This window comes from Gambusia affinis, linkage group LG15 (assembly GCF_019740435.1).
Source record: "Gambusia affinis linkage group LG15, SWU_Gaff_1.0, whole genome shotgun sequence".
Lineage (NCBI taxonomy): Eukaryota > Metazoa > Chordata > Actinopteri > Cyprinodontiformes > Poeciliidae > Gambusia > Gambusia affinis.
This window is the reverse complement of record NC_057882.1, coordinates 9854009-9880182: the sequence shown is the minus strand read 5'-3', so window position 1 is coordinate 9880182 and position 26174 is coordinate 9854009. Positions and strand designations below refer to the sequence as shown.

Here is a 26174-nt window from a genome sequence, read left to right as displayed (position 1 = left end):
GCTTTTGGCTTAAACAAATAAATCACAAAAAATCAGAAAGACTCCAGCCTTGCTAGCAATTCAAGTTTACCTTTAGATATGAAAATAGATAGATATGTTTATTTTGCTCCACATCATGGTGAGAACATGAGTTGAAGGCAACTGAAGTTTCCCTAGCAAGCATCATGTTTGTGGTTTGTAATTGCAGTGCAGTGTTTTAACAAACTGGACCAAACAGAAAAAGCCGTATACTTTTATAAATACAGCGGCCAGTTAAACTAGCTGGGATATTTGTTGATGTGAACTTATTTAATGAACATTCTCCTCTAAAGTTCTTAGTCCTTCTTATATCAGAAGAGTCTGACTCTGTTGAAGAGGGCAGCAGGGGCGACTTGTTTCTTGGACTGAAAGACTGACTTATTGAGCGAGACACATTTATTTTTTTTAAACAAGAGACTGTTTTCTGTCTCTGTTATATATTGATCAAAGCGAGTCTCAAGCATTTCATTTACACCTCAGGAAAGTCTGTCACAAGGCATAATATCTCTCCACAAAGACAGAGCTACAAAGTGAGCCATTTACAGCCAGTGACTCCTCGAGAGGAGCATATTTACAGACCCACGGACAGTGGTGCAAAAAGTGGATATGCACTGTATGCTAGGGTGACCAAACGTCCGTATTTCCCGGGACATGTCCGTATATCACGTCCTGTCCCGGGCGTCCTGGGATATTTTTAGAAAGTGAGGAAATGTCCTGTTTTTTTGCAGGACCCGGTCCAACGTGTCGCAGTTTCTCTTCCCCCCCACACTAGGTAAAGTTATGTTTTACAAGGGAACAAGACATAAGTGGAAATCTTGTTTAAATTCATTATATATCTACTGTTATCTGAACTTGTACCGTGGGATTTATGCTTGATCCTTGAACTCAAAGGTAAGCCCAAAAGCAACAAGTTATCTTACAGTTTACTGCAACTCTAAAACCAGACTATAGAAGCCAAAATTGATTAATCTGACATAACGCATGTATCCTTCTATCCTCTCGTCAAGTCTGTTAATGTTTTTTTCAGGATTAAACACACTGGCCTGATCTTTTGTCACTGTGCAAGCAAAGCTTATTGAATAGAAATGTGTGAATCATCAATTTAAAGTCAAGCTCCAGCATGGTTAGGAAATAACACAACTTTTTTTATTGGTATCAGATGTATATAAAACGATTCTCTTCTTCACTGGCAATTGTTCTGTTTTTCTTTTGTTTGTCAAATTTAAATATTTCAATTCATCAAGCAAAACTTAATAGCAGCTAAGAGGAGTAAAGTGAAAATCATTTTTAAATGATCATTTATTCTCAAATTAAAACCATGAATTAATTGTAATTAACAACAATTTGTGGAAGACTGAAAAGACTTTCACACATGATACCCATTGGAGGGAAATCAAGAAATCATTGACAACATAGCAGGCTAAAAGGTCTCAAAAAGCAGAACATTCTGTCATAGTCATTGGCAACTAAAACACCTCACTTGTTGGTTAGTGGTTTTTGAGAGCAACGTAGATCTTAGCTGCTCCGGCGTGTGTTGCTTTGAGAAAAAGTGGTTGTCAAATTTAGCATCTGCAGCAGGCTAATATTCAGCTTCTTTCATGGGTTTGTCCACATTACTTCCAGGCATTCACTACTCACCGGGTTTGTTTTTCTGCTTCCTTAGATGTCCTATCTACTTGTTGACATTGTCGTCACCAGGCACAACAGGGCCTCTCAATGTTAATGTTCACTTCTTTCAAATCTTGCTTCACTATTTGCTACAGCAGCTTCCTCAACCTCATTTACTTCTTATTTATCCATGAATTCTAAAAATCTTTGCAAAGTCAAGTGTCACAGTTGAATTCTCTCTAGTCAGGTTAGTTCAACCTGACCAAAGAGAATTCTGACCAGTCAACCTGACCAGTCTCTGGTTATTTCAAATAGTCTTCAAACTTGATATCTGATGACCTTGAATTTCATCGATTCTTTGTATGCGGTTCTTTCTCTGACTATTACTGAGAAAAGTTTCTGTTCTTTAGTGGTTTAGAAAAAGAGGGTTTAACTCTGCAGGTTGTGACTGATGACATACTCGGCATTTCAAATGCTTGTATTTGCCATCTGGTCACAGCCAAACTCCAAAAATGTCATTTATTATTCACTTTTAATACTGTAAGCATATCACAGATACAAAAGCTATTTACTGTACAAAGGTTTTAGATTGGCAGAGATTAAAAAAGCCTGGATAAGATTTTTCTTTTTTTTTTATGACACATTTGAACCCACATATTACAGAGGCTTTATTTATTAGCTGTTTTTCAGTCATTTGTACAATTTTTAATTTAGAGTGCTCTTCCGCACAGGAGTATTTCTAACCTTTAAACTTTTTCACCTGTTGTCACAAGGTGAAAAAGTTTCACGTATTTATTATGAGATAAAAATGTCGAAAGTGTAGCATCCCTTTGTATTCTTCGTTATGTTTGCTGAACTAACAGCTGCAAATGTTTCCCAATAGTAACTTTGCATATCAAGGCACTAAAATAGTTCAAATTTAGTCAAATTGGCTGGAAAGTGTCTATCAACAGTGAATGTCAGTTGGTTGTGGGTCTAGTCTTTATAAAAACCAGTCTATTGTTGCTCTGGCTGCATGTTTAGGGTTGCTCCTCTGCTGGAAAACGAACATCCCTCTGACTCTGTTTAGTGATAAGGAAACTTCAGAAGATAATGGAGTGCACTGGACTTTATTTGAATAGAAGTAAATAGATCTGAGCATGATATAATGTGCTAGCAGATAAAAGACTTCTAGTTGGGATTGCAAAGGAAGGGGTTCTTCTCTAAATCTAAATGTTGTTCAGCACATGCTGCCAAATTAGGGCCATTTAAATTCAACACTCAGTTTTTATTCCAGGGCATGACCTCATTATTAAATGTAAAGAAAAAAAAAAAAAAAAAAATTGAATAACCGCTCTAACAGGTCACACATCCTATCTGACTGGAGAGAGGAGCCGGTTTATTGTAGCAGATGTTCTTATTTTATGCTGATGTTGTGATCCGTGGCTTTTTATTTGACTTTATGAGTACATTCGTTGCGCTGGAGCAAATGTTATCAGGAAGAGCCTGTGATAACAGCTCGCATTAAGATTAACTGCTTCTGGCTGCATTTTTCCACTGGAGTGCTGCCCTCACAAACGAAAGTGCCAAAGTCCTGTCTCCTGGTAAACTAGGTCTCGTGCTAATGTTGACACAGAGGTTTACTGTGGGGCAACAGCCTTATCAAACACCCATATCACTGTTTTTGTGCTGCCCTATTTAACTGTGGCACATATTGTCCTTTTATTTATCTATTTTGCAAAGCCATCCCATGTTGGATGTTGGTGTTTTGTCCAAAACAATCCATCCTGAACTCATTCACATCTTGACTGTTTTGGCAGGTACAATATTTATTTTCCCAGCAGCTGGTATGCTTTTACTAGGGCATAAACGAGTGCATTTTGTGATACATTTATGGAAATACCTGTCACATCCATTAACGTTAATGAAGGGATGTGCTTGTTAAAATGTAAAATCTGCAGGTCTGCGGAAAAAGAATTGACTCCCTTACTTTGCTTTTTTGCAAGAGTGAATGTTTCAAATAATCAAACAAATGTTATCAAAGGAAGCACTAAAAGCAGTTTTCAAATGAGGATTTAATTTTTAGGCAACAAAAGCAATTCAAACAACATGGCCCTATCTGCTGCGACAGACTGGCGACCTGTCCAGGGTGTACCCCGCCTCTCGCCCGGGACGCAGCTGGAGATAGACACCAGCAACCCTCCCGACCCCATTAGGGACGAAGGGTGTTCAGAAAATGGATGGATGGATGGATGGCCCTATCTGAAAAAAGTTATCTTTCCTTACCCAAACATAAATTAATTAAGATGAGTTTGTTCAGGTAGGTAAAGGTCATCTTGACCTTACTTAATACAGGATCTTTCTCACAATCTGCAGAATATAGCTGGCAAACACTACTGATTTGGGTAGACCATTTAAGCTGAAAAATCTCTTAACTGTACTCTTAAGTTCATGAGCTACCACTGGCCGCTTTGTTACCTTCAGCCCCTCCATCTCCCCTGCACCTGTATGGGCTCTGAGGTCAGAAACCCTCTCTTCATTTTCTGAAATGTGGAAGAGATAGTCAGGGTGTTTACATGCACTTATCACTGATATGTTAAAGAGCATGCTCATGTTTTAAAGAGACTGAAGCTAATAATCATTTCATTTTAAATTTACATGCAAGTTGTCTGTGATTATGCTAATTTTTCAAAGCTAAGTGCAGGATCACCAATTACATAAAGGCCTGATTACTGCTAGACAAGTAGAATCAAGAAGCCACATAAATGGAAACCATCATACATCATTAGGTATGCTAAAAGATCATAAACAAAGGTCATGGCACAAAGTAAAGAATTTCAAGAACAAACCCACTTTTTTATGTAGAGCAATATATAGATGTGTTTTCATTATTAAAGCAGTGCAGTGGTCCCCAACCTTTCTATCACCGCGGACCGGTCAAGACTTGGCAATTTGGGGGTAACAGGAGGAGGAACCGTCAGATAATGCTTCTGCATGTTGGTGTACCCGCTAAAGCCTTTTTTTTTGTTTGTTTGTTTTTGGGGGTTTTTTGGTGGAAGGAATCTTACAACGTCCTGCAGTGTGCGGTGTGTTACGTGGTGGTGTGTTGAATATGCCCGATCTAAATTCGTGCATATTCAACATTGCCTTGGCCTGATTATCGCAGGTTGTGGGGTCTGGTCTCCCTGACTGGGGGGGAGAATTAAGTCTGTTGAATGTGACAGGTAGCCAATCAGAAAGCGCGGTGACGTAAGAACGGAAGAGAATTCCAAACATCGGAAGTGATATGTGGAAATGTTTATTACTTTATGTAAAAGTAATTTTTATGTATGTTTATTATATGTGGTTATTTTTATTCAGTTAAAAATGTTAACTACGAGGAAATATAACTAATCTCCAAATTATAGTGCAGCACATAGAGCGGCTGCTCCTGCCGTCTTTTCTTTATGTTTCGTCTTTTATCGTTTAAAGTGAGTCCACAAACTATCACTACATAGTTATGCGTGTTTGAGTATGGTATAGTATTCACGTATGGTATGTTGGGGTTTTACTGAATTTTCTTGTGGAATCGGGATGTTCGTGAGTGGAATCGGTTCGTGTGTGGTGTATTCCTCCTGCCGTATGGCTGGACACACGAACCGATCGAACCTGTTGGACTTTTATCGGCTCGTGTCGTGTGTGGTCACAGAGGTTTGGAAAATCGGCCGACAATCTTTAAATCGTGCCATGTGAACCAGACCTAAAACTCACAAGCTCTACTCCTCCATCTCGTCTCGACCACTGCCGTAACTCTCTCTGACTCTGGCAACGTTTACATATCCCTTCAAAATAAGAGACAGATGCGCCACAAAAACGAACATTTTACTTTCGTGAAAATTTTAACTCAGGATAACGACTAATGGGAGTCCTGGGCTTGTTTCTCTGCAACGAGACGGTCCCATCTCGGAGTGATGAGAGACCGCATCTCGGAATGATGAGACCGCATGTCATGCAGAGCAGGCTTGGAATAAATCCATTCTCCCGTGTCTTCTCTGGGCCTTTTTCCCTTCGCAAAGAAACTTTCCAAAGACGTGATCTGTTTCTTACTCATTTTGCTGCTTGTGGGCTCAATGTTGGCGTGCAAGACGTAACTGAGAGAATCCGGTTAAAGGTTTTTCAAAATAAAAGATCATCCAGACTCAAATAATACATAAAACGGAAATGGTTAATTACTTCGTGCGCGGCCCGGTATCAATTGGTCCACAGACCGGGGGTTGGGGACCATTGTATTAAAGGATATTAAAGACATAATTTTTTATTTACTAAGTAAAGATCTGATTTAATATATATATATATATATATATATATATATATATATATATATATATATATATATATATATATATATATATATATATATATATATATATATATATATATATATATATATATATATATATATATATATATATATATATATATATATATATATATATATATATATATATATATACATATATATAACGTGAAAATGTTAAGTGTGAAAATAAGGTAAAACCTTTTTTTTTCTACTTGTAATACGATTGACATTATGAGACAAAGCGTTAAAGAAGCAGTAAAAAGAGTATGGTGACATCTGGTGGTCAAGGTACACATTGCAACCACCCCAAAACATTTTCCTAATGAAGCACAGCATCACCCTTTTCATCCAACAGTTTAGGTGAATTTCAAAATAAAACAATGTATTGTACTTCTATTTATTAGTCAGATTTGCATAGAAATACATAAAATAATGCTTACTCATAACATGACTTTTAGACATTTTCTCTGTAGTTACTTTTCTGAAACAAATGTGATTATATCCCAAAATATATATTAAAATTAAAATTTAAGGTGGGTGTGCTGTGATGGCGCTGGGGTTAAGCACAACCCACATATGGAGGCGTAAGTCCTTGTCGTGGCTGTCGCAGGTTCGATTCCCAGCCTGGCGACCTTTGCCGCATGTCTTCCCCTTCTCTCATTATCCACTTTCCTGTCGATTAATTATCAAATAAAGGCCACTAGAGCCAATAAAACAACAACAACAACAAAAAACATTTAAGGTGGAAAATAATGTCTAAAACCCATAATGAAGTCCACATAGCCCAATAATAGTGTTTCAAGTAAGTAAAGAATCAGAAAGGAAAGTTAAAACAAATTTTATTTAGAATGAATCTGAATGGATATATAATACCAGAAACTTTTAAACAACAATAAAAAATCATCAAAAAAAAATGTACAAAGCCCACCACAAAGCTCTTTCAATCCACTTTACATCAGACACATATCAACTCCTACATCTCCAAAGAAACTGCAACAGTTTTACTTTGCCAGCATGTTACCTGGATTAGTAATAAAGAAGGTAAAGAGAAATGCAAACTTTTTGAGGTTTGAATGTACTGTGGATGCAAGCTTGTGGGGCCTTCTTGCCTGACGTTACAGAGCCAACAATACCGGTTCAGCAGGTGTCGGAGCCTAGGTGAGAAACTGTGTGTGTGTTGGCTGTCATAAGGAGAGTTTATTGCTTATCATCAGGGGCAGGCAGTTTCTCAAGTGTGGGCTCCATGCCCCAGATCTCACGCGCGTACTGGGCAATGGTGCGATCACTGGAGAACTTGCCACATCCAGCAATGTTGTAAATCACCTTCTTGGTCCATTCCTTAGGGTTCTGTTATAAGACGAAAAAAACAAGTAAGCAATAGAAGCAGTCACTTTTGTCTCCCTCTATTAAGACTATACTAACAGTTCACTAACAGGACTAATCCAAAGCAAGACAGTTAGAAATAATGATTTATTTTGAATTTATACCTTGTACAAAGCATTGACTTTCTCCTGGCATTTAATGTAGTCTTCATAGTCGGCAAAAACCTTGAATCTGAGAAGAAAACATGAAAAACTTAATGAATAAAATGTCGACAATACAAAGGTAAGGTTACAGAGATCAGAGATATGACATCTTGATGTCTGATTCCAAATTCCTAGATTCAATGCCAACTTTTATCAATTTCTTTTCTTTAAAATGCTTAGACTAGTCAGACCTGACAAACAATAGAAATTCATCAAGGCGTAATCCAGTGTGTTCTACCACCTGCACAACCAGGGGGCCTATATGTCAATAATGTCCCTATTTGTACACACTTGCTAGAGTCCACTATGACTTTCTGCACACATATATATGTACATAAATATCTCTATATTCAAATATACACAAATACTAGGTTGTTTGTACCTGTCGTGATGCATCAGCATGTTGACGATTTCCTTAAAAAGGTCTGGCTGCTTTGGGCTGAAGAAGCCACTGGCGATCTGGTCAATGGCCTGTTTCAGCTCAGGCAGCCGGTTGTAATACTCCTCAGCATGGTATCTAAGCAGGATGAAAAATAAAAATGAAAAACATTGACTAAAGCACAAGCTTATCGCTGTGGTAACAAGCTCTTTCATCGGTGCAAATACAAAACAGCTCTGTGTTCTTTACAGTCCCTCATTTTAATGTACAAAATCCTCATTATGCGAGGAAAAAACAGTCTTTGAGCAAAGGAAAAGGAAAAGATTATTATTAAAACCAGTGAAACAGCTCAGAGCAGCTGGACTGTCAGAGCTTGTGGAGCTCACTGCGGTGATTTTAAAAGGTCTTGACAGTTGGCCTCTCTCGGAGGTATTTCCCCAAATGGATCTGATAATGATACTCCGATGGCACAAGTAAAAAGTAGTACAAGATTTAGACTTAGTACAAGTCTAAGTCTTCCTATAAGGAATTCTAACATTTTTCAGAGCCAGTAAAAGATTTTCCTGTCCTCTTGATTACACATAAAAGATGGTGGGTGTGGTTCACTCCTTACCCTTTCTTGTCGAGTGCATCAACGTCATCTACTCTCATGCCAAAGATGAAAAGATTGCCTTCCCCAGCTTCCTCTGCCATCTCAACGTTAGCTCCATCCATGGTGCCAATGGTCAGGGCTCCGTTAAGCATGAACTTCATGTTGCCAGTGCCGGATGCCTCAGTGCCGGCTGTGGAGATCTGCTCTGACAAGTCTGATGCTGGGATAGCTGCAAGATGGCAAAAGAAGAATGTTGATCTCTGCAGTAAGCGCTTCATATTAGTCTTTCACTCTCGACATAGAGTGGGTTCTTACCTTTCTCTGCCAGTGTGACTCTGTAGTTCTCCAAAAAGATTACCTTCAGGCGATCTCCAACGACAGGATCGTGGTTGACGACCTCGCCAATTGCTGTGATCAGACGAATGATCATCTTGGCTGTGTGGTATCCAGGAGCAGCCTGCAAGTTCACTTCAATTAAAGATGTGGTTACATATCTTGTCAAAGTGTAATTTTTTTTATTGTAAAACAAACCTTTCCTCCAATCATGACTGTTCTTGGAGTCCACTGCTTGTTTGGTTCTCTCTTAATGCCTGGTAGGAATAGCAAAAAAATTAACAACCAAAAACTACAAAAAATTATATTTTTTATGTAAATAAATTGCTGTAGCTCCAACACAAATACTGAAATGAAGGACCCATTTGAATGAGCGGTAGAAGAACTCCAAAAAAACGAGTCAAATTCCTGTGTCCTTTGTATGTTTTATGTCCTGCCTAACTGATAATAGACACCAGAAATCTCAGAAGTTGTTACAGAAAAAATACAAAGAGTTAAAGGGCCTCAACAGTGGAGGGTTTTACATAATAAAGTAGATGTGGAACCAGAGGCAGCTAAACGAATACTTACGATTGTAGTAAGTGATGATGTGGAGACAGTTGAGCAGCTGTCTCTTGTATTCGTGGATTCTCTTGACTTGGACATCAAACATGGAGTTGGGATTGATCTTCACCTTGTAGTGCTCCTCCAAGTGCACAGCGAACTTCAGCTTGTTCTCCTACAGGATCAAAGCATTTGTTTTTGTTTATAAAGAAAAAATTTTTTTACTTCAGTGTCTGCCACTGTAAACAGATTCATTATGCAAATGCGGTTAAAGCAATTACCGGAGACAAACAATGCGCGAAAACACAAACGCGGGAAAAATGCCAATGAAAACTCATAAAATGTCATGTCACCTCTCTACGCTGATTGCTGGCTGTCACAGCCTGGGTGGGCTAGGGGCCAAGGATGTATTCATCATAATTGCTTTTTAATTACACAGAGTTAGAAGTAATGAAACTGGGACACGCCTGTGATGTATAGAGGAGAGATATCCAGATGGAGCTTGGCTATGCCTGGGAATTATATTTGTACTTGAAAAGCCAGTAGCTGTTTCTATGTGTGAAGGACATGATTTTGGTGTTAACAGCCTGCAACTACACAAACAATTTTATATGTTGTCATAATCCAACCACAAGCTTTAAATACGTTTATTGGGATTTTATGTGATAAACCAACTAAAAGATCCATGGTAATACTGGAGGAGCAACATGACATCAATTCATTGTGCACCCCACAAACATCTTTGACAGAAGAGAGAAGACATCCATTGTTGCTGTGACCTTCAGGATAGGGAAGCTGACCACAGCTTAAAGAAAGATGGGTGAAGGTAAATACAAATCAATCCTGGGGAAAAAAACGACGTGAGAAAGCAGAACAATGACTCTTTACGTGCAGCCGAAGCTGCAATGGAATGGTTTGGACCAAAGTATATTCTGAAGTTAGAATATTCAAAATCCAGACCAAAATCTAGCTGTGGCAAGAACTGAACATTGATGTTCAGACATGCTTTCCATCTAATCTGACTGAGATTGAGATAATGGGCAACAACTTCAGTCTCTAGAGGTGAAAACCCAGAAGAGAGAATCCTCAAAGATCAACAGCTATAACTGCATCATAAGGAGGATACACAAAGCATTGAGTCAAAAACACTGAAAACAAACAAGTAGCACATTTATCAGAATTATATTAGTGAAATCAACAAACTACTGGGATAAAATGTGCAAATGGTTAGAGGATACAGTAACATTATCAAGACACTGTTGAAAGCATTATGTGAAGACATACAATATATGTGAAATCTTGCAAAAACCTATTTTCTTTCACAAAGCTGCTGAAAAAGATACCAAGATCAGCAGTATGCTCTATTTTTGTGCTGCTAATTAACCACGCTGTGAACCCCAAGGAATGTTGCTACTAAGGTGAGGGAAGTGGCTTTTTAGATATTTTTGCTGGGTTAGTGAACAGTTGATGAATCACAAACTCAAGCACATACAGCTAAATAGTCCATTGTCCACCTGTTTCACTTTGGCAACATCCCGAATAAATGCCTCATCATTCACAAAATCCCGGAGACGCTGCAGCTGGTCCAGATCACGAATGAAGTCCTCCCCAATTCTCTGATGAGCAACAAAACGACATCAAGTCAGCCCATACTGTGAAGTGGTTCGCTCTGCCAGATGACCTAAACATTAGCTTGGTTTTGTTTATGCCATCTGAGCGCAGCTGACCTCAGCAATGACCTCTGCCAGCCCAGGGTTGCACATGACCAGCCAGCGGCGAGGGGTGATGCCATTGGTCTTGTTTTGGAACTTGTGTGGCTCCATTTCATAGAAATCCTTAAAGCTGGTGGGAAAAGAAAACCTTAGATGTATCTGCACACAGCTGCTTGACATTCATTATGTAATCATATTATTTACAATAGAAGTCGTTAACAAAGCATTCAGGACACGGTGAAGGTTCTCTCTCATTATTTGCAAACCAGCTCAGATTTGTCAGATCAGACTGGGGCAGTCGGTTTATTTGATTTTTTTTAACCATTCTGTTGTATCTCAGCAGTATTCTTTTTCTTGGTAGTGACTAAAATTCATCCTAATCTGAAGTGTTTTCCTGCCTTAAATGTAGTCTTAAGTTATTGTCCCATATTTACCTCTATTGATCGCATCAGATCTAAACAGCTGCCACCACCATGTTTCATGTGGAGATAGTGTGAATGAAGTGAGAAGGTAAATGAAGATAAACAAAGCTGCCCACTCTGCTTGCGTCTTTTTCTACTTCCAAGATTGCATCCTGCTTTACGTTGCTGCATCACAAAAAATCCCAAAACATAAAACATTGTTTGCTCTAATATGATTAAATGAGAAAGTAAGTAAAACAGGGATATATGCTTTTTCTAGGGACTGTAGTTCTAATTTCATTACTGGTAAAAGGTTTTTGGCTACTTACATTGTAGCTTTCAGGATATCAGAGTGGATTCTGGCCACACCATTGACAGCATGAGAACCAACTATGCACAAATGGGCCATGTTAATCCTCTTCTGCCCTCCTTCCTCAATCAGCGACATCCGACGAAGACGATCAACATCTCCTGGAAATGCGGCGGCAACTTTCTGCAAAATCAAAAGGAATTCCTGATTTTAGAAAGAATTAAAAACACATCTTTTGCTTGCTACATCAAAGCTGGTCGTTGTCTGTACACGAAAGGTCCCACCATACATTTAAAAGTTAGCAGCATCATGACCATTTCCACCAGTGTGACAGTAGATGAAAGCTTTCACATGAAAGCTTTGTCTGTTTTTATTGTGTAGCTCTGCCCACCACTTCATGTTAGAAATATCTTTGTCTTGTTTCAGAAGATACGTGGGAGTTTTTTTCTGACAGATGTTGAAATTAAAATTCAAGATACATCTTTTTTTGTGTGTGTTTTCACATTTTAGAAAATATTCATCTTTAAAACAACCTTTTTGGCACAGAAAGTCACTACTGCACTTTGTGTGTTAAATAAATTCTCATTTAATTGTTTTCTAATCTTGTTATTGTTACTGTAGGAGATTAGATACAATTTAATTTCTTCATCATTTTATTTTCAACTATGCTGCGTATATTCTGTAAAGATTAAACAAAAGTCTTATTTCACCATCCACTGAAATAGGGTTTGGATGCAACACATTGCTGTCTGTACAGATGTTGCAGTTTGCAGCACCAACCTCTAGGTGGCGTCGGTTGATCTCATAGACGATTTCCAGGTGACGGGGCAGCAGATGGGAAAACAGGTCTACTGGCCAGCGCTCCAGAGCTTCAGGAAGGACCGTGTGGTTGGTGTAGGCACAGGTCCTCACACAAATGTCCCAGGCCTGAACATCAGCCACAGGAAGCAACAGTTAAACATCTTGGTTTTGTCTAATATCAATAAAATCACATAGTTTCTTGAATGATATGCCATTACCAACACAAACAAACTCACATCACTCTGTTTGTAATCTATTATTTCCAGTCTTATGAATTGAATAATTTACCTTTTCATTGATTTACTACTTTGTTAAGATATACTTGTGCCTGGTACCTGTGAAGAGCTTTAGGCAGATAAGGAAAACAGGACATTTACCGATTCCCAAGAGAGTTTTTCATTATCAACAAGAACCCTCATCAGCTCCGGAATGGCCATTGCAGGGTGGGTGTCATTTAGCTGGATTGCAACCTGCATGTGCAGAACATTTGGTCGATGTAAAAAATGCACAAAATGCCAGTAACAAATATAAAAAGACATTGTAGGTGCTATTCATGCCAACTTATACTTAAAATGATCAATAAACAACTACAATATCTACTCAACACACTGACAGAAAGTCCTTCATGCAGACTGTTGTGGCCATTTATGCTACATTTTTGTAGTCTGTAATTTCTACCGATTTAATTTTCTTCTTTGAGTAGTTAGAATATATTCAAGTTAGTTTAGAACCAAAATTTGTAATTAATTTTTGTATTTGGAATTGTTTAGATTAAGCTGTTAATTGTTAGACCCTCCCATTAATTTGAGTAATTAAGAACCCACTGGGTCTTGGTAAATGATTGTTTGGTAAATGCCTCATTAAATTGAGATTATTTTCGTTTTCAACTAAGTTGCAAGACATTTTTAGTAATTATTTTGTCTCTTCTTTTACAACAAATAAATAGTCTTAAGTGCATACAAATCCTAAAACCACCTGTTAGCACACATGGGCTTTGTTGGAAATTTTGGTTTTCAGAACACAGAAGGCCGCGACACAGACATTTGACAGAAGTGACTTTGTCAAGTTTTCCCACTGTACCTTGTCAGGGAGTTTGCTGAAGTCTGTGCGAGCGACCTCCCTGGAGCCAAACTTTGAGACCTTGAAGCGGCGGATGATGTCTTGCAGGGTGGCAGACACCACAAAGTATTCCTGCTTCAGACGGAGCTCCTTCCCTTCAAAGAACTGGACACAAAGACAGCATTTTGTTCTGAAGTCAAATTTCAGTTATTTTTATTCATTAAATGGGTACTTTTATTCAAAACATGTTTGTTTTTTACCTAATTAGAATCAAGGCCTTGACTAAAAGGAAATTAGGTGTTTGTTCAAGTTTGTTGCTGCTGTTGTGCTCTTATCTCTTGTAGATCTGCATTAGTGTGAGTTAATTTTTTTTTTTTTTACAGTTCAGTAGACGGTTTCACATCCATTCATCCACACCCAGACATCCTTCTCCACTAGTCCATTCTAGTGAGTCCCTATACATTCCCAGGTCATAAGGAATATATAGTGCCTACAGCAAAAAATGTATTAATACGCTCAGAAGGCTTCCAGATCAGATATCCATAAATATCTCTGCTGACTCCTTCCAATGCAGAAGAGCAGTACCTCTACCCTAAATAAAGTAGCACCTCACTCAGTTTCTGAGCGTCAGTGAATGTTGCCACACAGCCAGGCTAAACAAAAGAAGCTGATATCAGCAGCTTGTGTCTGGAATAGTGTTTCTTGAGTCACAAACAATAAGTCATGACCATAAGCTTTGATGTTTTAAAAACCGTCAATGCTTTGTTTATTATTAAAAATAGAAAAGTGTGGCATGCATTTATATCCTCCATTCTTCCCCATATACACAGACACACACACACGCACACACACACCTACACACACATCTCACCCATCAAGCAAATACTTTGTAGAACAGGATGTTGTCACAGTAAAAGCTGCATATCTTTTGATGTGTGTATCTTCTAGTTTTGCACATCTACACAAACTTTTTTTAGCCAAACTTGCTTTCAAAATATCTCAAGCTCAGTCAGATTCGATCTAAACCTTTTCACTGTAGCTTTGTCCGAATGTCTACCGTTGTTCTGATGGAAGATGAACCACTGCCTCAGTTTCAATTGGTTTTCAACCACTGACAGGTATTTTCAGACTGAAAAGACGTCCTGATAATACATATGAACAAATATTGTTACATCTTAATGCAAAAAGTACACTGTGTTCCAAATTATGATGCAGGTGATATTTTCTCAGATTTTCTCAAACGGTCAATGCAAATGATGGTCAGTATAATTTTCAAGTCATGAACTATTACAGTATAAATCAAGTTTTACAGAACAAAGCTCCCCATGAGAACAGTATGTTTTTCAAAAATAAAAAGCTCAACATGCACTGTTCCAAATTATCATGCACAGCAGATTTTCTAAACATTTTTTGGATTATAAAGAACTGCAAAGGGTCATTTTTTGAATGAGCAGCATTAAGTGGTCACATGTACTAAAATCAAAAGCTATTTCAATCAAAAACATCTTAATGGACAGAGTTACATGTTAACATAGAACCTTCTTTGATATCACAGCATAATTCCTGCATGCATTGAACTTGTGAGTTTGTGGAAAGTTTCTGCTTGAATTTCTTTGCAGGATGTCAGAATATCTTCCCAGAGCTGCTATTTTGACATGAACTGCATTAGACCCTCAGATCTTCTGCTTGAGGAAACTCCAAAGGTTCTCAATAGGGTTGAGGTCAGAGGTCAGAGGAGGATGGTGACCACACCATGAGTTTCTCTCCTTTTATGCCCATAGCAGCCAATAACACAGAGGTATTCCTTGCAGCATGAGATGGTGCATTGTCATGCATGAAGATGATTTTGCTACGGAAGGTACGGCTCTTCTTTTTGATCAGTCAGAAAGTCCATATAGTTTGCTGAGGTCATTTTCACACCTTCAGGGACTGTGAAGGGGCCGACCAGTGATTCTCTCCCCATGATTTCGGCCCAAAAATGACCCCACCACCTCCTTGCTGACGTCACAGCCGTGTTGGGACGTGGTGACCAGCCACCACCAATCCACTACTGAGCCCATCTGGGCCATCCAGGGTTGCACAGCAGTCATCAGAGAACAAGTCTGTTTGAAAATTAATCTTCATGTACGGCTGGGCCCACTGAGACCGTTTCTGCTTGTGAGCTCTGGTTAGGGGCTGAATTGTAGGTTGATGCACCGCAAGCCTCTGGAGGATCCTCCACCTTGAGATTCCAGAGGCACCAGCAGCTTCAAACTGTTTGCTGCTTTATAAGGGAATTTTAACAGCTGCTCTCTTAATCCGATGAATTTGTCTAACAGAAACCATCTGTACAAACCCATCTTTGTTCTGAATCAGCCACAAATCTCTTCACAGTACGATAACGCTTTAGTTTGTGTTAAATATCTAATGTTTTCGTACCTTGTCATACGGCACTACACTATCTGATGATTTTCGTCAGCAGAGATCCTTTCTCTTTCCCATATTACTTGAAACCTGTGGCCTGCTTAATAATGTGGAACATCCTTCGTAAGTAGATTTTCTTTAATTGAGCTCATGAGACAAACTAATCAATCCAGCTCTCTGAAATTACAGTGATTCAAAGAGCCCTGACACACAATACCATCTACAAATTTAATAACACAACAAAAAATTTAATCTTTACGACACTTAAATCCAATTTGCATAATAATTTGGAACACGGTGTATATAGTGCTGCAAAAAGCTCTGTTTCAGTTCACTAAACATTTGTGATTTCACAGCTGCAGTGGCTGACCATCCCAACGTCTGCTCTCACTTGCACAGTCATAAATTTCTAAGCTCTTCCTGACTTATAGCTCAAACCAGACGTCTGCCTCCTGGAGTAAATCCTTATTCTTGGGCTTTCAGAAAGCAGAGGTCAGGCCTTAACTCAGCTCTAAAAGACACCAGAAAACTCCTTGGAAATGGGACAGTGATTAAACTGAAGACAAAACACATTCATTGTCATGTCAGGTGGGTCCAGTCTCCAGGTTAATCACACAACAGCCACACTTTCTCATCCTCTCACCAAATATACTGTGCAGTGAAAAATCAGAAGACAAACCTGTTTTCCATGATTTGATTCCATGCAAACAAACACCAAAAGAAACATTATGTTATTAGTTAAGGGAACAGTTTATATATTTTCCAGGCATTTTATAGCACAATCAAGTAACTATGTTACCTCCCGTTCTTATGCAAATGCTTTATATTACAAATATGACTTTAAAGATATTTGACTTTATAATTTAACACCTTGAAATTGGACGTCTGTCTCTTTAAAAACTCCTGTTCTTTCTGAAACTCTGCTTTCAGGAAGTCATCACATTATTTGTGCTTACTGGGTTTTATGAGGTTTTATGCTGGAAATGTTTTATTTTTTTTATCCCAAACTGGTCCTCTCTCTTAATGTCCAACTATTTAAATTTCAGGCTCATCTGTTGAAACATTTTCTTTACATTTTCTGCGGCAAACTTCAATGTTGGTCTCATCTTCAGTTTTCTTTTTTGTTCGTCAAGAGCAGAACCTCCTTGCAAACCTGCCTTGAAATTTAAACTTGTGCAGTCTCTTTCTGACTGTACAGACATGCAGTTAAATATTAATAGGGGCCTGTTGTAGGTTTGGTGAGAAAAGGTTATGGGGGACGTTTAGCATTTTGCAGACTTAATGGCTGGGGTTTAAACAGCAATAACTTCCTTTAAGATCTTTATTTCTCACCATTTTAAGTGGGCAAAAAAGTGGGATTTTCTATTAAATTGGTATTAAATGTCCATATTTACAAATGTGTTAGAAAAACACATGGTGTCCAAAATGTTGGGTGAGTGGCTCCAGTTCTTGTGGATTAGAAGGTAATATGGTTTTTCTTACATTATCATTGGGATAAAGCACACGGGAGATGTTCTCAGCCAAGTTCCTGTCCAAAACAGCCTGAATGTAGCCACCAACGTTGACTATGAAGAGAGCATAAAACACAAACTCATTGGTTTAAGCAAGATCTGGAATTAGAGAATGTATTAAAAAGCGTCACTAATTGTCAGACACGCACAGTCTTTGAGGTTAAACTCGCAAGGTGCCTTTGCAGACCACAGCCTCATGGTGTTCACAACGTTGTTTCTGTAGCCAGGTACAGGCGTGTCATATGGCAGAGCCAACACAACCTATCAGTGCATGAAGGGACAGAAGTATTGTATGTCAGCAGTGTCCCATCTGAACAAGATTTAATCTTTGTTACTTCAAATTATATTTTCACCTGGGTGTCCACCCATTTCACGCCGTCGGGCTGATGCTCAGTTCTGCCATAGAAATGAATTGGACGCATGTACTCTGGTCGAGCCTTCTCCCAAGGGTTGCCATAACGCAGCCAGTCATCGGCCTCCTCCACCTGATAAGTGACAGACAGGACAAATGCATGAGTAAGATCACAGACAAAAATTAATCTTCCATGCGATTTATGGTACAAATAATAATAATAATAATAATAATAATAATAATAATAATAATAATAATAATAATAATAATTACTGCTAATTGCAGTGCCTTGTAAAATTATTCCTACCACTTGAACTTTTGATATCATCCAATGTTTCAACATTAAGGTTTTGCATACTTTTTATGATTGTGTGAGATACGGTAGCAAGAAATTTGGCATGAATATTATACCCACGGTTAAACAGTGCCATGTTTTATTAATGACAAGGTAAAGGATGAGCTGCAGAACTGTTTAAAAGTCACATTTTCATCTCATCTGCCCAGAACCTCTTCTTAAACATGTTACCTGGATGGTTTGTGCCAAACTGTATATGGTAAATTTTTTCTAGCTTTCTTTCAACAATTTTGTAAATTGTTATGAAGAGCGTGATTGTCGCCATGACTATGAGCTGTCCTGTTAACAGATTCTACCACATTTCCCCCAGGGCTCGGTTAAGAGGAATGAACACAATATTTGTTTTGCAGAACACTGTATTAACATTCACTATTTTTTCTATACCTGCCATCCATTGACAATTCTTTGGTTAAAGATGCCAAATTCATAGCGAATGCCGTAACCATATGCAGCCAGTCCCAATGAAGCCATTGAATCCAGGAAACAGGCTGAAAAAACAAAAGCATGTAAGAATGTGTTCATAAAAAAACAAGAGTGATAATTTTCATCTCATGCAAAGTGCAACAAAATAAAAGACGTACCAGCAAGACGACCCAGACCTCCGTTACCCAAGCCAGCATCTTCCTCCATGTCCTCCAAGTCCTCCATGTCCAAACCCAACTACACAGAATGGACAGAAGGAGAGGGGGTTTGGGGGAAGCTGCTCCTTTATGCACTCTTTGGAAACAGAATTTCACTCTCATAAGAGGATTAAATTAAGCTGCTTTGTCTCACCTGGTACATGGCCTCATCACAGGCGTTCTCCAGTGCGAGGTTCACCATGGTGTTTTGGAGCGTGCGGCCCATGTAGAACTCCAGAGAGATGTAGTACACACGCTGCAGATTGGACACAAAGAAAGATGAAATCCTGTCACCTTCAATAAACTGAACAAATGAATAAAAAGCCGTTAAGAGGTTTCATTTGTGTCACTGTTATAACAGTGAAGCCTCCTTGGATGGTGGCGGTGGTTCTCAAAGGTACACACATTCCTGTTAAAATTCCAGGTCTATATGCTATAAGCAAATGAGAGGAAGAAAATTTAGCACTGTTTCAACGTATTCTCCATCAACAGAATTCACCATGTAATGTCAGAAGAAAAAGACATTAATGATAAAATTAGTGCAATTGACTGATTAAATATGTGTGCACAACTTAAACTAATATTTTACTAGGGCAACTTGAGGTCAAATTTCATTATTTGGTTTACGTCTCAAATTAGTAAAAATTTTTCCTTTGTCTAATTTGACAAAGTTCTCTGTGCAATTGCAATCCTTGGTAAAAAGAAAAAAAAAATTCCTCTCATTAAAGCTACAGTATGTGATTTTTGCGCAAAAAAAGTTGCATATTTATTACAGCTGCTACTATATCCTGATAGCGTAATATCAAACAGATAATGTGAAATATCGAGCTCCGCTGCCTTCTCCCTGTGTTTCTACTGCCATCGGCAGAAATACACCACTCGGTCAAAAACAACCAATCAGAACCCGGGGAAGGGTTTTAGCACTGTCAATCATGCTCGTGTACACACTGCTCACACCCTCCTCCTTGATCTCTGTTGCACTACAGCTCCTTTCCTTCTTTTCCCTCCTGTGAATGCACAGGCTAGTTAGCATGGCCACGATGACAGCAGAAGATAGATTTTTCTGAAACAGGAAGTTGTTTCTCCGCGATTTGCACAGCTGCAGTAAACCGGCAATCTTGACCAGTACATACACTAGCATGATCAACAGTGCTGAGAACTTCCTCCTGGCTCTGATGGGTTGTTTCTGGTGCAGCGGTATATTGATGGTAGTAGGACCACAAGCAGGAAGGAGAGGAACTCGTTTTCCCCAGATTATCTGTTTCATGTTACACAGTCATGACATAGTGACAGTTTGACCAAATATGTAACAAACCTATTTTTATAAAAGATACCGACTGCCGGGTTTCTTTTGTGAACATCTTATGCATGCTTGAACTCTCAGTGATGCTTGAATTCATCAGACCTTAACACATTCTCCTAGAAGGCTTAAACATTGATCTTCAAATCCAGGCCTTGAGACCTGGTGTCCTGCAGGTTTTTGATGTGTTTCTGCTTTAACACACCTCAGTAAAATAATGAGATCATTAGTAGGACTCTGGAGAACTCGACTTGCATGGAGGAGGTGATTCAGCCATTCAGCTGTGTTGGACCGAGAACTCATCTAAAACCTGCAGGGCTCCAGACATTGAGGCCTGAACCAGAAGACCTCTGGTTTAGGAGACTTTAGCCAGGCCTGGATGGTTTCTTTGAAGGAATAATATTATTTTAATACCCCACTTATTAGTCCAGACACATGAATAATACAGAACATTGTTGACATATGTAGAATTCAACTAGTTCATGCTTGAAATGTTGCTCTCTGACCCTTGCCTGCCTCCCTGACCACTACAGTGTCTCACCCTTTTAAGCAGTTGCTGAAAAGATTCAGTTTCTATGATATTCCTCTTGATCCATAGATGAAATTATTGATAACTTTCTACATTGTCGGCATATATAAAATGCTAAATGATGCATATATATATATATATATATATATATATATATATATATATATATATATATATATATATATATATATATATATATATATATATATGTATATATATATATATATATATATATATATATATATATATATATATATATATATATATAACCATTTTCTGCACTGTAATGATGGGACAGAATGACATCAAGAAAATCTTACTTGTGCAGCTTATCTTAATTTCAGGTTAACCCAAAGATCCTTGATATATTACCAGTGTTGGGTAAGTTACTTTAAAAATGTAATCCGTTACAGTTACAAGTTACCTTGTTTAAAATGTAATTGTAGTGTAACTTTTTCGATTACTTTTAAAAAGTAATGTAACTAATTACTTTTGATTACTTTTTGATTACTTTAAGATTTTAATGAGTATTGACCCATGTTCAACATTTTATTTTTCTTAGTGCACTGCAGGTTAGTGCACCGCCACAGGCAGTGCAATAATATGATTCTGCATTATCTGGTTCTCTCAGGTTAGGGAACTGCATAGCAAGGCAGTTTATTAGCATTAGCCTTTTAGCTTAAATAAGATATTACCTATTTTTCTGACTTAATAGCCATGTTTAGTATACTGAATGGACTAAGTAAATTATAGAGAACATTCTGATGATACCCCACATGCTGCTGAAAGTATTTAGGCTTACATTAGCATTTTGGCTAATTTCAGTTTATAGACTCATTTTAACAGACTGAATGGTGCACGTCCAGCTTACTTAACATACTTGTGACTTTCCACAAGCTAATGACTACTATTCAGCTAAGCTTAGCATTGATGCTAATTTTTAGCATCAGAACCCTGGGTCCAAACCAACGGGCACACTTTGGCAGGCCCCAGTTAAATTTCTTCAGGAATTTTCTAGTTTACTTTATGTTTATGAAAACCATAACACTAGCACATTGCATACAATGTCTCATGGGAAAGAATACATTCCTACGTTTGTCATGCATCAACACCAAACAGTCAAATATTCGTAAAACAATACGCTTCGTTTATCAGTGAGCTGCAATTACCTCTAAATGTTTCCTCAGGTTTGACATAGATTGCTTTGACGTGGACAAGTTCTTGATAGCTGGCAAACACTTATTGCACTGCACGGTTAAATTTGAGCCATTTTCACAGATGTAAATGTAAAGCAGTGCATAAATGTTACAGAAGAGGGTACTATTGTTTTCTGTAATTGCTGGTATTACCACAATTCCGAGATGTTTGTCCTGCCGGGGACACCGTAGTGCAGGGGGTTTTTGCGCGCGAGCTGCTGTATTTCTTACAGTGTGTTTACTGCCTGTAAGGTAAGCAGCAGCTCCGCTAGCCCGGTGTAAAATATACATTGCGTTGGTATGCCGATCTTTTTTTCTGTTTGTTCAGTGTGCCAGTTGGCTGCAGATTGCATCTTGTTTTGCACCGAACACACCCCACTTTCACGAAAAGAAACACAACGCAGAGCCCATAAGGTGTCTTCCACCAGCTGCAGGTCTGAAGAGGGAGAGCCTGGGTTACATAAATAAAATGCTCCTTATATTTCCAGTGCTGGAAGGTTGTCATTTTTGAAGCGCTTCTTGAGCTGAAATGGAACCGTCCGCTCGCTTGCTGTTCCTCCAGGAGGGTCCGCCAGCACAGGATGGAACATCAGAGTGGCATTGCGGCTATGATAGAGACAAGGAGCCGGAAGGGATAAAGGCAAAGCAATAAAAATATCATTACATATTTCGCAAAGGTTTTTGTTTATATTTTTTTTTAAAATGTAACTAAATTTGTAATTTTTAATATTTTCGGAAGTAACTGTAACTGGATTACATATTTTCTCAATGTAACTGTAACGAATTACAGTTACTCTTTTTTTGTAATTAAATTACGTAACGTCGTTACATGTAATCCGTTACTACCCAACACTGTATATTACAGCTTTGAACTCAATTCTGAAACTGATTTAAAAGGAGTTCAAACAAAACATTAGCTCAAGGGTGTGCGTATTAATAAAGCCAGAATATCGCTGCTCTTTATTTTCATATATTTCCTCTAATAAAGTTGTTTTCAGTTTAACTGTGCAGGATCTGTGCCACTGACATTATCTGTGGAATAAGATTTTTTAAATCCTTTATCAAAGTCTAATTTTCTTACCTCTCACTTTTGAACAGGGGTTTGAACCCTTTTAGAGAGTCTCTGTATTTGGCACCGAAACTATAAACCTGTGAAATCATATGCCAAATCATATGCCACACCTTTCTTAAAAAAAGGAAAAGAAAAAAAGTCAAGTTTCATGATTTAGTTTCATGGTTGGGAGCTCTTATAAATGTGCCACCTGAGACAGTGTTTAGCCTTTGCCATTTAGATGTTGTTGTTTTTTTCCCCCCTTTCCTCTGACATGGAAGGGCACACACAGGCAGAGGAGGGAAGGAGGAGGACCAGGAAGGGGAGCGGGTAGAGAGAGGGAGCGGGGGGTGGGACAAGGGGAACAGATTGCTTTGGGTATTACATAACATCCAACATTTTGGGCCCGGTAAAAAATAGCTCCTGTAGAGGTCGTTGTAAAGGTCAGCCAGAACCTGATAACCTTTAATTGTGGAGTTCAAGTCCTGGTAGACAGAGACAGTAGAGATAGATGTTTAAAAACGACGGCGAGGGGAAATGACAGGGGCTCCATTTTGAGTGGTGCTGAGGATTCATCAAGTTATATATAACAACACGTTCCTATCCGGTTTTATTTAATCTACCCTGCTTTTTCCAAGAATGCAATCAGTATTAAGAGAATGGATCACGGAAGTCCACACCTTATTTTAGTTTGGATGACCTTCCTCCCTATGCTTTCCAGTTAAACCAACATGTTATTTACCTTTGACCTTTCAGTTCAGAGCCCAACATGCCACTCTGCTTCTGATTGTGCTGTTGTAGCCCACTGGTGGTGTGCTCACAAACATTTTCAGACAATCACCAGGATCTTTCTTGAAAGCATCGCCTCAGCACGTGTTGTTGAAAAGCGGGTTCCCTCTTCTAGCTTTGCTCAAGTTGGTTTATTTATGAGCCTCCAAAGAACATATTATCACACAACGTAAGGGGAGATGGAGCTGACTTTTCTCCTTCTCAACCCTGCGCCTGTAATTACATACGATTCCGGCTGACATTTCTAAGTACAAATGTGTTGCAGCTTGCAGTTTTATTGTTCTGTTCAAGAGAACCACAGCCTTATGGTTCCTCTAAGGTTCCCAGCTGTAGCTGCTGCTTAATGACTGAGCGGCTGCTGGCACAAAGCTTTAACGTAACTGCATTACAACAAGCGGGCTTCGTACATCCTTGGATCTCACACACTCACACAACCTAAGCGAGGAGGAGGAGGAGGAGGAGTACGTGTTGGTGGTCAGAGGGGACAGGAACAGAAGGTCAAGGGTGAGTTTAGTGTTTCAACACACTGTAAGCAATGGGGGCATACCAGCAGAGCGCTAAGAACCCCCTACCCCAAAGAAGTCTAAATGTCATGGCTGACAAACATTGGCATCAGTATGTTAAAACTGTGCTTGGTATTACTATCCTGGGATCAAAGGAAGAGTTCATATAATTTACCTTCAGTACAACACAGTTTAGTTCCTTACTGTATTTGGTCATATAATAATATTTTATTCTTATATATTATTTTATCTATATAAAGGCAATATTTTGTTTTGGCTAAACACACAAAACCCTGGCTGGGCTGCTGGTAACCAAAACCTCCACAAAAATACTGATGATAAACTAACATACTATTACAATACAATTACGCAATGTTTATATAAAAAATGCTAGTTCATCACTGCTTTCAGGCTGATAAAATCTTAAATTTTTACTGATCAAGAAACAGCACATGGGCGTTTTAAATTGCAGCAGACAGTTCTCATTGTTGTATTACTGTACAGTACAAGCAACATTTGTTGCTCTATGCGACGGTAAGCAGCAGTAAAGCTGGTGGTGGGTTCAGTGGTTCTAGACTTAACACAGTTGTTACAGCCTAAGTATGGCATGACTGTTAATTTTAATCAAATACTGTGATATTTTGTTACAAATTGATCTTTTCATACAATATAAGTTATGGTGATATTTTAGGTATGAGTCAAGGCTGATAAGGGAATAATGTTTATTACGCATGTTTAGTCTTTTCTTATGGGAATGTTTCCAAACAGGGCCAGTAATTATCAAAGTAAGTATGACTCCACTGCAATTTGTGTTTGTAGTCAAAGCCTGCTTTGTGTAGGTAGGGCCCCAAAGCTGCCTTTTGACTTTTTTTCTTCTCTGACTCTAGACAAAATTGGAGTCAACTAAAGATGTCCCACCTTCTTTAAAGCATTTACTGATTACTTTTCATCTATTTAGACCTTGCATTAAATAATTTAGCAAAACAAGTGCAAATAATTGTAGCACTTAATATCTTTTTGAAAATTGTGTTATTTGAAAACTTCAAAGCTTTTTTTAAATTAACTGATGGGCAGACTTTGAGGGTGGCACACCAGAACCAAAAACTAAACCAGAATTTCAGTATTTTTGTCATGCTGGGGAATGATAAACCAGAATAAACGGCCTGACCATGAGGTCAAATAAATAAATAAATTATGCCATTTAATGAAGCTTGCACTATGATTCCTTTAATTAATGTAATAGACTTGATCAGGGAGAGAAAACTGGTGGGTGTGGCTTTTTTTTTTGGGGTGCCATATCCATCCTTTTTGGATCCCATCAGTGACACCACTGTTAAATAAAAATGGTAAAATCCAAAATATTTGCATATAATGATTGTGATCATTGTTCATGATATAGGTGTGGGCATTTTAATTTAATCTCACGAAAACAATCTTTCACTCCCTTTTTCCCATAATAGTTAGAGAAGTGGCTTTGCTTTTGAACTCTTACTGTTTATATATATATATATATATATATATATATATATATATATATATATATATATATATATATATATATATATATATATAAATTGGAATATAAGCATATTGGCTTACATTTAGTGCTGTACTGAGTGTAACTTACTTTGGGATCTTTCTCATAGTAGTGCTGCTGGGTTCTGATCCACCTGCCCACCAAGTGGTCTCGCACCGTGTGGGCGAGAGCAAAGTAGTAATCCCTTTTGGTGGCGACATTCCTGTCCTTCACCAGCGTGAAGTGGAGATGTCTGTTGAAGTTCTGCTTCAGATCTGTGACGTTCTCGACGCCGGCAAGACCCCTCACTGAGATCTGTTTCTTCCTGTCGTGGTCGGACAGAGGCTTGGACATGTTGGCAGCTCAGCTCTCTGAGGTGGGTAGCGATGTAAACAATAAACAAAAGCTCAGAGACGCAACTAGAGAAGCAGCCAACACCGCAGGCTGAG

The 26174-nt window shown here is 38.5% G+C and overlaps 1 protein-coding gene across 1 annotated transcript; it reads right to left on the bottom strand.

Moving 5' to 3' along the window:
• Positions 1-6766: 6766 nt before the first annotated feature.
• On the bottom strand, positions 6767-26174 carry pygma (phosphorylase, glycogen, muscle A). The gene is made up of 20 exons (XM_044139852.1): positions 25837-26174; positions 18996-19097; positions 18803-18881; positions 18606-18709; positions 17868-17999; positions 17664-17775; positions 17486-17568; positions 13622-13765; positions 12919-13011; positions 12521-12667; positions 11760-11923; positions 11045-11159; positions 10832-10933; positions 9345-9492; positions 8973-9031; positions 8757-8898; positions 8463-8670; positions 7853-7987; positions 7432-7498; positions 6767-7291 (listed from the first exon to the last, which is right to left on the bottom strand). The coding sequence occupies exons 1-20, from the start codon at positions 26077-26079 to the stop codon at positions 7142-7144; spliced, it is 2529 nt and encodes an 842-aa protein (XP_043995787.1). The 5' UTR covers positions 26080-26174; the 3' UTR covers positions 6767-7141.